The following is a 15,691-nucleotide window of genomic DNA, read 5'->3' as shown; positions in this document are numbered from 1 at the left end:
GTGGCACCGTCATAGGATGCCACCTTTCCAACAAGTCAGTTCGTCAAATTTCTCCCCTGGTCAACTAAGTGCTGTTATTGTGAAGTGGAAACTTCTTTGAGCAACAACGGCTCAGTGGTAGGCCACACAAGCTCACAGAACGGGACCGCCGTCTGTATTCAGTTGCAACACTCACTGCTGAGTTCCAAACTGCCTCTGGAAGCAACATCAGCACAAGAACTGTTCGTCAGGAGCTTCATGAAATGGGTTTCCCATGGCCAAGCAGCCGCACACAAGCCTAAGATCATCATGCACAATGCCAAGCGTCAGCTGGAGTGGTGTAAAGCTTGCCACGATTGGACAATGAAGCAGTGGAAACGCGTTCTCTCGAGTGATGAATCACGCTTCATCCTCTGGCAGTCCGACGGACAATTCTGGGTTTGGCGGATGCCAGGAAAGTTCTACCTGCCCAAATGCATAGTGCCAGCTGTAAAGTTTGGTGGAGGAGGACTAATGGTCTGGTGCTGTTTTTCATGGTTCAAGTTAGGCCCCTTAGTTCCAGTGAAGGGAAATCTTAACGCTACAACATACAATGACATTCTAGATAATTCTGTGCCTCCAACTTTATGGCAACAGTTTGGGGAAGACCCTTTCCTGTTTTAGCATGACAATGCCCCCGTGCACAAAGCGAGGTCCATACAGAAATGGTTTGTCGAGATCGGCGTGGAAGAACTTGACTGGCCTGCACAGAGCCCTGACCTCAACCCCATCAAACACCTTTTTTGATGAATAGGACCGCCGACTGCGAGCCAGGCCTAGGAGGGACCAACTCCATATTAATGCCCATGATTTTGGAATGAGATGTTCGACGAGCAGGTGTCCACATACTTTTGGTCATGTAGTGTATGTCTGTTATTTTCCCTATAGCTTCACACAGGACTGTCTGGAGATCATGTATAATGATGAGGCCCCAGTCAGTGGCTAAACAACCCATCCTGAGGGTGTAGGATCGCTACACTAGTGTTATAGACAGTTGGACTTACAGGTGTGGGAAACGCCTGTCGTTCAGCCAATAGAATGAAAAAGGCAGACAGACTAAACCTCTCTCTGTTCAGGAGACTGAAGTAGCACCTCATGGCAGAGGTGTAATGCCCATTCTGTGACTCATGGGATTTGGTATTGACCAGGGGCTACCATCTTTTAGTAGTGCAGTAGTATAGGGTTTTGTGGGGGAGAATCATTGGATAAAATTAGAACAGGGAGTAACGGGCAGGGGGCACAGTGCAGCATTGAAGTTGGAGGGAACACTGTACATGTGTGAACAGAGAGTGAACAGGGTGTGGCATGAGGGTAACATTGAAGATAGAGCTGGGAGAACAGAGTTCCTGTACTTTCAGCTTCTCCCAGATTTGGAGTGTTGGATGAGCCACTGCAGTGTGATATCTGGAAGGCAGGAGACGGGGGGGTCAGTGTGAGACAGGAGAGACAGCAGGTGAAACACGAGACGCCTACAGTGGTGGGTAAGTATGATTCGGGATACACAGGTTTATATATGTAGCCACTTTGGGTGCACCATGTTATTGTTCATTTGTTTCCTCTCCTCCAGCCTTCCATTCAGACAAGCAAACCGTTCCACCATCACCATCTTACTCACCTATGTTGTCTCTCGCTTTGCAGGAAATAGAGTAGCAGCAAATCTCTCTGTCTTGAATAGCTGCCAAGTTCCTGTAGAAAGAAAGCGGTAAAAAAAACTGATAACCTGCTATCAACTGTTATGTTGGTGTTAATATTAACTGGCCAACAGAGGGAGCTGTTTCCTTTTGAAAACCTGTATAATTTCTAAAAGCAGTACAGTACTAGCAAGGAGTTTCTAAACCCAGAGGTGCAACATCGCAAGACTTCTGGGACAAGACTTCTGGGAAACCTTGCGAAGCAGATCAGGCTGGGGTTTGGGGTTTGAGAAGTGAAACATTCTTCCTTAGTTCATTTTCTCAAAATGTAAAGGCACAACATTCGAGCCAATGACTTAAGTAGTTAGTGTTGAGCGACTAGTGCTTTTGAGATCGGTTTGGTTTTGATTCGATTATTGAAAAAATCACGGTTTTGCATTATGTCGGTTGAATGCTGTAAAACAGAATAAAACAATTAATAAAAGTCCCATGATGGTAGTGACTACCCATTACTGCTTATCACTTATTAACCATCATTTATTCACATTACTATACTTTAATAAAATATTTCAGTTGTGTATATTACATTTGTTTTATTTGATGACTTTATTACTTAATTCCAAGTCATCTCTATAGAGCTGCTGCCCATGCTGTCTGACAAAATGAATATTTTAGTAGTTCTTCAAAGTAAATAACGCTTACTTTTTATGGCTTTTGAATACTAACTATCTATCAATCACTTAGATCATGTATTTTCAGGTAAAGATGCCTAGCGAAGCAACTGCTCTCTCTTTCTCCCTCTCTCCTAACGTAGCAGGCATAAAAGGAACACAGACCAGACAAGAAGGCGCGCAATGGATTATGGTAATTGTAGTTCATTACCAAGCATTGAGCTCACAGGAAAAAAAACTGAATGAAAGGGAATTCAAATAATTGAAACGTCGGCAAAATTAGTTGTTTAAAACCCGAAAAATGACAAAGGTTGGTCAATCGCTCAGTGCTATAAGTAGTTGAACATGTTATTACTCCAACCTCGTGAAAGTGACAAACTGGCATGCTTTCATCCCCACCCCGTCTAATCAAAGGAGTGCCTTTGATTTGACGGCCTGTAAATGTACAGTTTGGCACGAGACAACCTTCAAACCCGATGACGTGTTTCTGCGCATGAGCTTAGCTAGCCAACGTCGCCTACAAGCGTGATCAGGGATTTCTACTGGTGAAGCAGTTTGTGCCCATCTTCATACTGTACTGTATTTGGTACAAGTGACAAAAGAATGCAATGTTTCTCTATGAAAAAGGAGAACAAAGCTTATAAAAAAGGCATGCCTAGAAAAAGTCACAAACTTCTCTTCTAAAATAAAACCATTAGGTCTTTGCTGATGTGAGATTAGTAAAAGGATAGCAGTGTTCAAAACTTCAAGAATGGCAACTAATCTTCCAAGGTAATTATGGTCATAAGTATAGAGATTTAAAAAAAATAACAATAGAAAATGTGACTACAATATCTAACTTCTTGGGGACCTGACCAAATTCACATAGAAATGTCAGTTATAGATCTTTCATTCTCATTGAAACCGAGTCAAAGCGGTAGATCTGTTCTATGTGCGCTATTTCAATGCTTTCCGTTTTTTAAGTTTAGTTTTTGTACTTTTGGTTTTGTACACCAGCTTCAAACATCCAAAACAACATTATTTTTAGTTATTGCAAAGGTATTTCACAGCGGTTTAGATGGTACAATGATTCTCTACACAATGGACTGCTTGTTTTGTCACAAACTGAAATTATGGCAAATTATTAGAATTTTAGAAACCAGGAAATTGTGGAATGATTTCTGCATAGTGCATCTTTAAATAAGTAATTGTGTGTGATGAATGTCTTTGTACTGCTACTATATTAGTGTATCCATCTTGAAGTGGATAAGCACAGCCAAGGACACAGCATGGAAGAAAACTGAAAAGCTCTTGTTTAAAAGTTTGTAGAAGAAACAATTGTGACATCAGTGATGCCATCACCATTTCATAAGTACCCTGTTAAACCTGAAATATTATGAAAAGCACATGATCAGAATATACAAAGGCAATGTTCAATATCCATCTCCAGACTTTTCAAATCGGGGAGGGGGGGAACCACAATGGAAATAAGTCTGACTTTGTGATATCCCCATCACTTTTTAAAATGTATGTACAGTGTGTATACATGTGTTGGCAATAAAAATCAATCAAGGCACAGTAAGAGAGGGACCCCTCCGTCATTTAGTTAGAATGAGTATACTCAACTTTAAAAAAGGGGATGTAGAGTTGATTCACACTACCTCAGCTCAGATGGATCAGATGCTGTGTGATTACTGCTGTGGGTTTACTACTAGGAAACACCTCATCTTTTCTCTTCATACTCACATGTTTTCAATGAGCTGCTTCTCATCTAGAGCACTGGGGATATCTCCTTTGTTGCCAAGAACCAAAATCTAAAAAGCCAAACCACAGTTTAGCTCATGTGGCAGAAATGCTTGCTGATCATATTAAGAAACTCTTGTCATTTACATGAATTCATTCAATTCAGCAGTTTCAGAAGTGTAGGCTTACTTACAGGAATTCCTTGCAACTGAGGCTTGTCTAACAAATTGTGCAGCTCATTCCTGGAAGCCTCCACCTTCTCACGGTCAGCTGCATCCACCATGTATCTAAAGAAATCAAATATTTAAAAGACATGGCACAAGTTTACAAACGCATAGAAAATAATGTTATGTATACTGTAAAGAATTGGACGTGCTCAAAACATACCCAACTCAATATTCGACCACTGACTGGTATTCACTGAACGTGTCTCTTAAAACTTCTCTAGGGTAGGGGGCAGCATTCAGAATTTTGGATGAAAAGCATGCCCAAATTAAACTGCCTGCTTCTCGGGCCCAGAAGATATGATATGCATATAACTGGTAGATTGATAGAAAACACCCGAAAGTTTCCAACTCTGTTAAAATAGTGTCTGTGAGTATAACAGAACTGATTTGGCAGGTGAAAACCTGAGAAAATCCATTCAGGAAGTAGGATTTTTTTTTGGTTTTGTAGTTTTTATTCAATGCCATTACAGTATCCATTGACTTAGGACTCAAATTGCAGTTCCTATGCCTTCCACTAGATGTCAACAGTCTTTAGAAATTGTTTCAGGCTTGTATTCTGAAGAATGAGGGAGTAAGAGCAGTCTGAATGAGTGGACCCTGCCGTGTCAGAGCTTTTTAATGCATGCGACCGAGAGAGTGCCTTTCATGTTTACCTTTTATATTGACAACGTTATTGTCCGGTTGAAATATTATCGATTATTTAGGCTAAAAACAACCTGAAAATTGAATATAAAAATCATTTGACATGTTTTTATGAACTTTACTGATACAATTTGGATTTTTTTTCTGCCTGTTGTGACTGCGTTTGAGCCTGTGGATTACTGAAGAAAACGCGAACAAAACGGAGGTTTCTGGATATAAAGAGACTTTATCGAACAAAAGGAACATTTGAGTAAATTAATGTCTTCTGAGTGCAACCATATGAAGATCATCAAAGGTAAGGGATTAATTTTCTCTCCATTCCTGACTTGTGTAACTCTTCTACTTGGCTGGTTACTGTTTGTAATGATTTGTCTGCTGGGCTATGTTCTCAAATAATCGTAAGGTATGCTTTCGCCGTAAAGCATTTTTTAAATCTGACACCCTGGTTGGATTCACAAGAAGTTAATCTTTAAACCTATGTAAAATATGTTTTGTTTTCTGAATTTTTATAATGAGTATTTCTGTATTTGAATTTGGCGCCCTGCAGTTTCACTGGCTGTTGAAGAGGTGGGACGCTAACGTCTCACGTACCCTAGAGATTAAGACAAACAGAACAATCAACAGTCCTGTACACTTCCTGAATTTAAATTGTACCCATGCAGACTGACAGGAAAGGACAAACTCAGATACTCACACAATTGCGTTAACTCCCCGACAGTAACGTTCCCACATGCTCCTGAACCTCGGCTGCCCTCCTATATCCCAGATCTGGAAAAGCAGAGGTCCCACATTTTTTTAATCATGCAGTAGGTATAGATTGCCACTGTGAAACAGTACAGTAGCCTACATACTGTAGTGACTGAAGACCTACCTTGATGTTAACGTTGCCTTTTGTGACCTTCCTCATGTTGAATCCTACTGTAGGGATCATGTCTTCACTAAAATGCCCAGACTAAACAAGAAGAGAAAAGACCATTGATCACCTTTGAGTGATTGTACAAGCTGAGCTGACATGGAACAAACATGGAAAAGCTAGGTCAGTGTTCCTAATTCTAACATGTCCTCTGGAATTGCCACCTGTATACAAGGCCTAACTAAAATGGTATACCAGAGACATAAACCTAATTGTCGTGGCTGGGTTGCATTCGTAAATTCACACTGGCTATCTACTCAGATTTGACAGCACTCGTCTGAGTGTGCCAGAGCGCGAAATAACTGATGAATTTACGAATGCCAAACACCCGATGAATAACACCAGCAGCATACCATCCTGCATACCACTGCTGGCTTGCTTCTGAAGCTAAGCACGGTTGGTCCTGGTCAGTCCCTGGATGGGAGACCAGATGCTGCTGGAAGTGGTGTTGGAGGGCCAGTAGGAGGCACTCTTTCCTCTGGTCTAAAAAAGATCCCAATGCCCCAGGGCAGTGAAATATGTTTGGAATGCAGACAGGTTTCAGGTTTTAAAGAAGACAATTTGTCCGTTTGTCACCAAAGCCCCATATACCACTGCGACCTGTATGCTCTCGTCAACTGGCCCTCGCTACATGTTCGTCGCCAGACCCACTGGCTCCAGGTCATCTATAAGTCTTTGCTAGGTAAAGCTCCGCCTTATCTCAGCTCACTGGTCACCATAACAGCACTCACTCCAGCAGGTATATCTCACTGGTCTTCCCCAGAGCCAACACCCACTTTGGCAGCCTTTCCTTCCAGTTCTCTGCTGCCAATGACTGGAACGAATTGCAAAAATCGATGAAGTTGGAGACTTATATCTCCCTCACCAACTTTAAGCATCAGCTATCTGAGCAGCTTACCGATCGCGGCTGCTGTACACAGCCTATCTGTAAATAGCCCACCCAACTACCTACCTCATCCCCATATTGTTTTTTACTTTTTTGCACACCACTATTTCTACTTGCACATCATCATCTGCATATCTATCACTTCAGTGTTAATTTGCTAAATTGTAATTACTTCGCTACTATGGCCTATTTATTGCCTTACCTCCTTACTCCATTTGCACACACTCTATATAGATTTTTCTATTGTGCTATTGACTGTACTTTTGTTTATCCTATGTGTAAATCTGTGTTGTTTTGTCACACTGCTTTGCTTTATCTTGGCCAGGTCGCAGTTGTAAATGAGAACTTGTTCTCAACTGGCCTACGTGGTTAAATAAAGGTGAAATAAATAAAAATCTTCTATCACCTAAGAACCCTGTCTTATGAGAATAGGTGCAGGGAGGGAGAGGGAATTTAAAGGTCCAATGCAGCCATTTTTTACGCAATATTACATAATTTCTGGGTAACAATTAAGTACCTTGTGAATGAAACATGTACATTTTTAAAAAGAAATAGCTTCTTAGCAATTTCTCAAGCAAGAATTGTGCTAGGACTGACTGGGAGTGGTCTAAGTGGGGAGGGGAAAACTGAAAACTAGCCGTTATTGGCAAATCAACTTTCAAACAGCTCTTACACTAAAAAGGGCATTTTCATAATATTATTCCAACCGCAGTGTGGAAATATAAAACATTGGAATATCACGTTTTTGAATGCACTGGGCCTTTAAAAGAGCAATGCGAATGGTGTCTTTTTAGCCAAACCCTAAATCATAGGCTACACTCGATGACAGAGAAACAATTGAAGTCATTCTGCAGTCAACTGTCTTTGCCCTTTACTTGAACCCAAACAGTCTCTGAGCAAGACATATGCTTTGTCTGCCGCACACTAGTAACCACACGACTTGATTAGTCACCTGACCAGGTCAAAGTAGAAGTGAGTGCAGTGGTCTTGTGAGTGAAGCCTGGCTGGAAACACCACCACCCTAACATATTACAACTAACCACATGGGCACTTCCCCATCAACGGCATGCATCTCATTCACTACAACACTGACTGACTCAGAATAAGTCAGTAGAAATACCTGGAATTATAGGCTACGTGGAAAAGTTTAGGTGTTTATTATATTGGTAGAAACAGAATGCCTGGGTGTTTTGAGACAAGAATGCTGCTGAAGGGAATCAGAGCACCGAATGGAGTGGATGGAATGATAAATCATGTGTTTACGGGTTTGATACCACTCTATTCCAGCCATTATTGTGAGCCGTCCTCCTCTCAGCAGCCTCCACTGCATAGGTCCTCAAGTTCATCTCATTCTGTTGGAACTGTTCTGGTCAGCTAGCATCTTTCTGTCTTTGATCTTGCACATCCAAACTGCTGTGATGTCAAGAGGAAAGGATCACGATTTCCAAAGCCTAATAATCAGCTTTTGAGAAATCCTAGTTGTAACACTAGTGACAAAATGATTGCATAAGAGACCCTGGCCTGTTTGTTTAGCCAACGCAACTAGCTGAAAATCAAATTCATTGGTCGGGTACACAGTTTAGCGGGTGTTAGCTGTAAGTCATTGAGAGTGAAGACTGTGGGAGAATCTGAACTGCATTCTCCTCGGCACCTTCTCAAAACCCATTGGAGGAGAAAGCCAAAGGTTCCTCCCCTCTGACCTTCTCCTCCAATGGGTTTTGAGAAGGTGAGGAGCGAGGACGTGCGCAGTAGGGCTGTGACGGTACCAGCATAACAATGTTTTTTCCATGCCAAAAATTAAAACACAAGGCAGACCAAACTCTTTGGTCCATTGAAAACCTGCTGTATGCAAAATATTGTGTGCTATAGCTTGGAAAATAAAATGTGACTCTGGATGACAACACAATGATGCTTGAGAATGCCAAGAGTGTGAAAAGCTGTCATTAAGTCAAAGGGTGGCTACTTTGAAGAAACTAAAACATGTTTTAAACTTTTTTGGTTCCTACATGGTTTCAGAACAAGTGACGTAACTGATTGAAACGCTACTAGCGCGTACCCGCTAACTAACTAGCCATTTCACATCCGTTACACTCACCCCCCTTTCAACCTCCTCCTTTTCCGCAGCAACCAGTGATCCGGGTCAACAGCATCAATGTAACAGTATAACTTTAAACCGTCCCCTCGCCCCGACACGGGCGCGAACCAGGGACCTTCTGCACACATCAACAACTGACACCCACGAAGCATCGTTACCCATCGCTCCACAAAGGCCACGGCCCTTGCAGAGCAAGGGGCAACACTACTAATAGGTTTCAGAGCAAGTGACGTAACTGATTGAAACGCTACTAGCGCGTACCCGCTAACTAGCTAGCCATTTCACATCCGTTACATAGGCATATAATAATAATTATATTTAATGTAAGTAGACATACAACCATAATTGACTATCGCATTTAAGGCACCCACAAGCTACCTACCGGTGGCTGAAAACACAATCGCGGGATGAACGAGTGACGAATTTCCGGGCAAGGGCAGCCCATTTAAAAATCATTCCTTCCTCCCTCGCCTTGCAAGTGTATACTCGTCAGACATCATGATACATGTACGTCATCAGTGTTTGGAATGCAGCCACGGTGGTGGAAAATAGTTGTTTTTTCAGACAGTGTTTGCGGTCTAAACACTTAAGACAAACCCTATCCCTTCAGCCCTCAAATTAAGTGGACACTACTGAGGTCGTTTTACGATGTCTGACGAGTAACGTTATACACTTGCAGGGCAAGGGAGGAAAAAATGATTTAAATGGACCACCCTTGGCCGGAAAGTCATCACTTGATTGTGTTCAGCCACCGGTAGCTTATGGGTGCTTTATATGCACTGCAGTCAATGAGTGCATGTCTACTTAAATTAAATATATAATTAATATACATCTAACGTTACTGTATGATAGCTAGCAAATGTATTAGCTAACTGACGTTAGCCTGCCTAGCTGGAACTTCTAAAGGAAAAAAATAATTTCTACAATTTCCAAAAGATAACCAAACAAAAACATTTACTTTTTACGAGACTGCTTGTGCCGTCATGTGCATTAGTAGCACATGTCTAACTAATTTGCATTCGTTTTTACTTACACGTGTACGTTGACTTCTCCATTGATGTTGTTTTTAAGTTTTCGCTGACTTTTTTTTAGCGGATGTACAATCGCCGCGAATTGAATTATGGGAAGTTTCAGGCCCCGGAGTGAACATAATTAAACACTCACAAAACCCAATAAAAACCCAATAAAAATAGTTTGTATTTACCACGGGGTTTTTTTTTTTTTTTTAAATCAGCGCGGCATTATTTTATGAACGAGCTGGTCACTGGGGGGCATGAGTGTATCACTAGCTGGGTAGATTACATTTGGACGTCAGAAAACATGACTACAGGAATAATACCGCCCTGTTGTGGGCATTAAGGCTGTTGCTTGGCCTGTTGTAGCTAGTAAAAAGGGTAATTAGCTAGTTAATCCAGACGTTTTAGGAATAAACCTAGACTAGCGAGCAAAATAATATTTAGCCAAATTCCCAAAAAGTGGTTGAACAGTCTGATTATATTGCCAACAAACCACTAAAGACATCTAACTAGCAGTAGATATCTAGTTTGGAAGGTTAGCCGCGAAGTATGACTTGTGCTATTGTACGTTAATGTTAGCCACTGTAGCTGGCTGACTTTGCGTAAGACAATTGTCAGATAGGCAATCAATAATATAGATAGCAGAGGGACGATACTAAATCGATATTGCTGAAGTCGCTAACTTACCTAGTTAGTGCTTACGTAACTAGAAAGTTACTATAACTAACTGCTAACATTAGCTACCAGCAAAATAAAAACTTACAGCTATAACGTTAACAAATGTGGTTTTCCCAGAGTGTTGAAGTCCAACCAGAGTCAACTCCATCTCCTCTTTCCAAAAGAGGGACTTGAACCAGTCCAAAAGCTGGTTTATGAATGCCAGCATCTTGAAATTGATATTACCACTAAACTTCGACAGAAAACGACCAGTGTTGTGGCGTTCGCACAAGTGTAGAGGAAATGCTTAGTGCTGTCATATGACTTGCGACCGCGCACGATGGACTCTTCCTTTCTTTAGTCTCTTCATATGCGGTCACTGGGTGAATCTCAATTGTATCCTTGTCGCGTCCTCTGTATTCCCTCCTTCTCAAACCCCATTGGATGAGAAAGTCAGAAGTCCCGCCTTTCTGACATTATCCTCCAATGGGTTTAGGAGGCAAGGAGAGGATGCAAGGAATATATTAAGATTCTCCCACTGTTCTAATTCTGTCCAGTGTCCACCCTTCCTTCCTTGCGCCCTTAACTATGCTCAATTTTGATCGTTTCTATCTATCCTTCCAATTTTGATAGATTTGCGAACACTGTCACAATGTTCAGCAGCCTATCGTGCACTGCTTGATAAAACAAATCACAGATACTTATCTTAACTACCTCTTCCCCTACTGTATTTATTTATTTATCTCCTTTGCACCCCATTATTTCTATTTCTACTTTGCACATTCTTCCACTGCAAATCTGCCATTCCAGTGTTTTACTTGCTATATTGTATTTACTTTGCCACCATGGCCTTTTTTTGCCTTTACCTCCCTTATCTCACCTCATTTGCTCACATCGTATATAGACTAATTTTTCTACTGTATTATTGACTGTATGTTTGTTTTACTCCATGTCTAACTCTGTGTTGTTGTATGTGTCGAACTGCTTTGCTTTATCTTGGCCAGGTCGCAATTGTAAATGAGAACTTGTTCTCAACTTGCCTACCTGGTTAAATAAAGGTGAAATAAATAAAATTATAAAATTGTTCATTTATTCTTAAACAAAAAAGTACAGTAATAAGCCTTTTTATGATCTGTACAGGGAAACACCTTTGTAGAAGGTCACATTTTATAGGCAATCATACCCACTTATACAATCAAGTGAATCGACACAATAGCCTACACATTGTTAATGGAACTTATATTAATTTGACATTGATTGCATTGACTTCACTTGTTCAAATCTTGTTAAAAAAAAGAAAGAAAGTAATATCAGGAATTAGAAGATGCCTCTACATGTTTTTGTCATAGCTGAGAGAACAGTTAATGTTATTATCAGTAATTTACATGAGTATTATTATTACTCTTAAGAAATAGTAAAAAAAAAAAAATAATGTATTAATTGTGCAAAAACAAGATTACAAAATACAGGGGAATTATAGGTGGCTTAATGCACGTTGTTTCTGTAGAAGACTTGAATTTGTTCACTTGGGACTAGCTGCCATGCTATCTCTGAAATAAAAGCACTCCTGCAACACATGTCAGATCATACAGTGGAGATGCTTTCCATTGACAGCAGACTCTGGCTGGCATGGTCCTTGGTACAAGCCTGCTGGATGAGCAGGCCACCACTCTCCTCCTTTGACAGCGGGCAGACACATATATCTGAGGAAGCGATGGAAGTACTTGTAGCAGGGCAATTCACTAAGGGAGAAAGGGTTGTGAAAAGGTTGTTTTGAACACATCACTATTTTAACTTGAACTTTACATCTGAATACTGTAATTAATTTGAGAATACAATGTTGCCGGTGCTTTATGTTCCAAAGAATTTCAAAATGACCGACACACCGTGTCAACGACTTAACCTATTCTATGGTAGGCTACTCACTGGCTTTAAGCTTCTTGTGTCTGATTATCCTGATGCAGGCTTGAGTGAGGAACACCAGGAGGGTGACAGTAAAGAAGAAGACGCCAATGGCCAGAATCAGCTGAATGGAACACCCGTCCTCTTTGCTTCCTGTCGCTGATGAACAGTCAAACAATTAGATCTACCCAAATAAACTACATGGCCAAAAGTGTGGACGCCCCTTCAAATTAGTGGTTTCGGATATTTCAGCCACACCCGTTGCTGACAGGTGTATAAAATTGAGCACACAGCCATGCAATCTCCATAGACAAACATCGGCAGTAGAATGGCCCATACTGAAGAGTTCAGTGACTTTCAACGTGGCACCGTCATAGGATGCCACCTTACCAACAAGTCAGTTTGTCAAATTTCTGCTCTGCTAGAGCTGCCTCTGTCAAATGTAAGTGTTTTTATTGTGTAGTGGAAACTTCTAGGAGCAAAAACGCTGCAAAGTGGTAGGCACACAAGCTCACAGAACGGGACCGCCGAGTACTGAAGTGCGTACAGCGTAAAAATCATCTGTCCTCAGTTGCAACACTCACTACCGAGTCCCAAACTGCCTGGAAGCAACATCAGCACACAAACTGTTCATTGGGACCTTCATGAAATGGGTTTCATTGGCCGAGCAGCCACACACAATTCTAAGCTCAGCATGTGCAATGCCAAGTGTCGTCTGGAGTGGTGTAAAGCTCGCCGCTATTGGACTCTGGAGCAGTGGAAATGCATTCTTTGGAGTGATGAATCATGCTTCACCATCTGGCATTCCGACGGACAAATCTGGGTTTGGCGGATGCCAGGAGAACGCTACCTGCCCAACTGGATAGTGCCCACTATAAATTTTGGTGGAGGACGAATAATGGTCTGGGGCTGTTTTTCATGGTTCGGGCTAGGCCCCTTAGTTCCAGTAAAGGAAAATCTTAACGCTACAGCATACAATGACATTCTAGACGATTCCATACAGAAAGGGTTTGTCGAGATCGGTGTGGAAGAACTTGACTGGCCTGCACAGAGCTGTGACTTCAACCCAATTGAACACCTTTGGGATCAATTGGAACGCCGACTGCGAGCCACATCTAATCGCCCAACATCAGTGCCCGACCTCACTAATGCTCGTGGCTGAAAGGAAGCATGTCCCCGCAGCAATGTTTCAACATATAGTGGAACGCTTTCCCAGAAGAGTGGAGGCTTTTATAGCATCAAAGGGGGGACTAACTTCATACCATGATTTTGGAATTAGATTTTCGACAAGCAGGTGTCCATATACTTAGTATACATTGGAAATTACTTTGGATTGTGATTTGTCTGACTGTAATTGCCAACATACCATGTATGCCACATTTTGAGTTATGGGTCTTGTTCCCAGGGAAGATCACATCAAGTCCATGTGCACCACACCTGTTGGTGACAAGGTATTACAAGTCATTTTGGAGCCACTAGAAACATTTCACATGATAGAGGAGCTCTGCTAAAAGTGATATCTGGCTATTTTTCAAAACAGTGTTCTTACTGTGTCAACAGTTTGCAGTGACCATGTTCAGTGTCAGAGTATGTGTTATTAGGACATGGGACACATTTCCAAGTGTACTCCCTGGAACCTGTAAATGGAAAACATACTTCAGGTTAGCAGTGTATATCACTTCCCCGCATTAAGATGATGTTGTTTTTTGCTGCATCATTGTTTTTTGCTGAGTCAGTGACAGGTAGTAGAGGAAGGAAAACATATGACAGTCTTACCTGTCCTTTTTAGTTCCTCCCCCTTGCGGCATTTATTTTCCTTTTCACATTTTGAGCAGACGTAGTCTGAGCACAGGAAACCAGAGCCACACGAACAGTTTGCATTTGCGGTTGAGGTGCACACTCTTGTGTAGACTGCCCAGAAAAGCAACGAGAGAAAGAAGACTACCAAGTGAGAGTCTAGTAATTCAATGGAGACATTTACAAACCATTACACGAATGAACAGTGTGAGCCTCTCTGTGTGCCTGCCCCAACAGCCACCGCTTTCCTGTTATTAGTTACTTTGACCATTGAGGGTCGATCAACAATCTAAGGGTAGGACGCTAATGATTTTTAAGAGCTAGACCAAAATAATGTTTTATTTATGTCACCTGTCATCCACAGGAGGTTGGTGGCACCTTTACTGGGGAGGACGGGCTTGTGGTAATGGCTAGAGCGTAATAAGTGGAATGGTATCAAACACATGGTTTCCAGGTGTTTGATGCCATTCTATTTGCTCCATTCTGGTCATTATTGTGAGCCGTCCTCCTCTCAGCAGCCTCTTGTGCTGTCATCATAACCCTTACCTTGTTGGCATTTGAGGCATGGTTGACAGTCCTCAAAGCGGTCATTGGTCTCAGAGTAGAAGCCTACAGGGCAGTCACCACAGTCAGTTTTGGTGCTTGCTGTGCATTGCTTCTTCACAAATTTACCTATGAGCCAGCCAGTCAGAGATCAACTAAATATTAGTTCAGTTATATTCTTACATTAATAAAGTATTTGTCACATTGTGACAAAGAATTACAAGCAATGGATATATGTAAACATTTTTAACAAACACAGTATAGGGTGCCATCAAAACATTTACCGCAATAATCTGAAGGATTTAAATTTGGAATTATTATGTTATCTTTTTATAATACTATTTATGTTTCCATGATCTCCACTCCACTGAGTTGTAGTTAGTTTTTAGCTTCTAACAGGCAAGTCTTACCTGGTGGACAAAGTTCACAACATTTGCCATCTTTCTCATATGAATCATTGCATTGTTGATCAGCTGCTAAAGCCATAGTCCAAAAATACAGAAGACAGATGACTGTCATATGGATGTACTGAGTGTCCATTATGTTTAACACATTCTCCTTTCTCCCCCGATTATTTTATGTACTGTATGCAGTGACGTCAGGTATCTCTCTCTGTGTGGGTGCGTGAGTGTGTGGTAAGCAATCTAGGAAGCAAGTGTTTCTGTGACGTTTATCCAGCTGAAGCAATCTATGATGTGTACAGTATGAATGGTGTGAGTTTGACAGTAGACCTAGGTACAGTGGGGCAAAAAAGTATTTAGTCAGCCACCAATTGTGCAAGTTCTCCCACTTAAAAAGATGAGAGAGACCTGTAATTTTCATCATAGGTACACTTCAACTATGACAGACAAAATGAGAAAAAAAATCCAGAAAATCACATTGTAGGATTTTTTATTAATTTATTTGCAAATTATGGTGGAAAATAAGTATTTGGTCACCTACAAACAAGCAAGATTTCTGGCTCTCACAGA

The 15,691-nt window shown here is 41.3% G+C and overlaps 1 protein-coding gene and 1 long non-coding RNA gene across 2 annotated transcripts; both read right to left on the bottom strand.

The window, feature by feature from the left end:
- Positions 1-799: 799 nt before the first annotated feature.
- Positions 800-10,835, bottom strand: LOC120024430 (ADP-ribosylation factor-like protein 8B-A). Its single transcript, XM_038968671.1, has 7 exons — positions 10,585-10,835; positions 5,783-5,863; positions 5,606-5,679; positions 4,236-4,329; positions 4,046-4,113; positions 1,634-1,704; positions 800-1,422 (listed from the first exon to the last, which is right to left on the bottom strand). Exons 1-7 carry the CDS (start codon positions 10,705-10,707, stop codon positions 1,373-1,375), a joined length of 561 nt encoding a protein of 186 aa, XP_038824599.1. The 5' UTR covers positions 10,708-10,835; the 3' UTR covers positions 800-1,372.
- Positions 10,836-13,746: 2,911 nt separating this feature from the next.
- Positions 13,747-14,837, bottom strand: LOC120024424. Its single transcript, XR_005472831.1, has 4 exons — positions 14,724-14,837; positions 14,157-14,291; positions 13,930-14,017; positions 13,747-13,817 (listed from the first exon to the last, which is right to left on the bottom strand). It is a non-coding gene; the product is annotated as an uncharacterized LOC120024424 (long non-coding RNA).
- Positions 14,838-15,691: the final 854 nt, after the last annotated feature.

Source organism: Salvelinus namaycush, chromosome 2, assembly GCF_016432855.1.
Source record: "Salvelinus namaycush isolate Seneca chromosome 2, SaNama_1.0, whole genome shotgun sequence".
NCBI lineage: Eukaryota > Metazoa > Chordata > Actinopteri > Salmoniformes > Salmonidae > Salvelinus > Salvelinus namaycush.
This window is presented reverse-complemented; position numbering and strand designations above follow the sequence as displayed.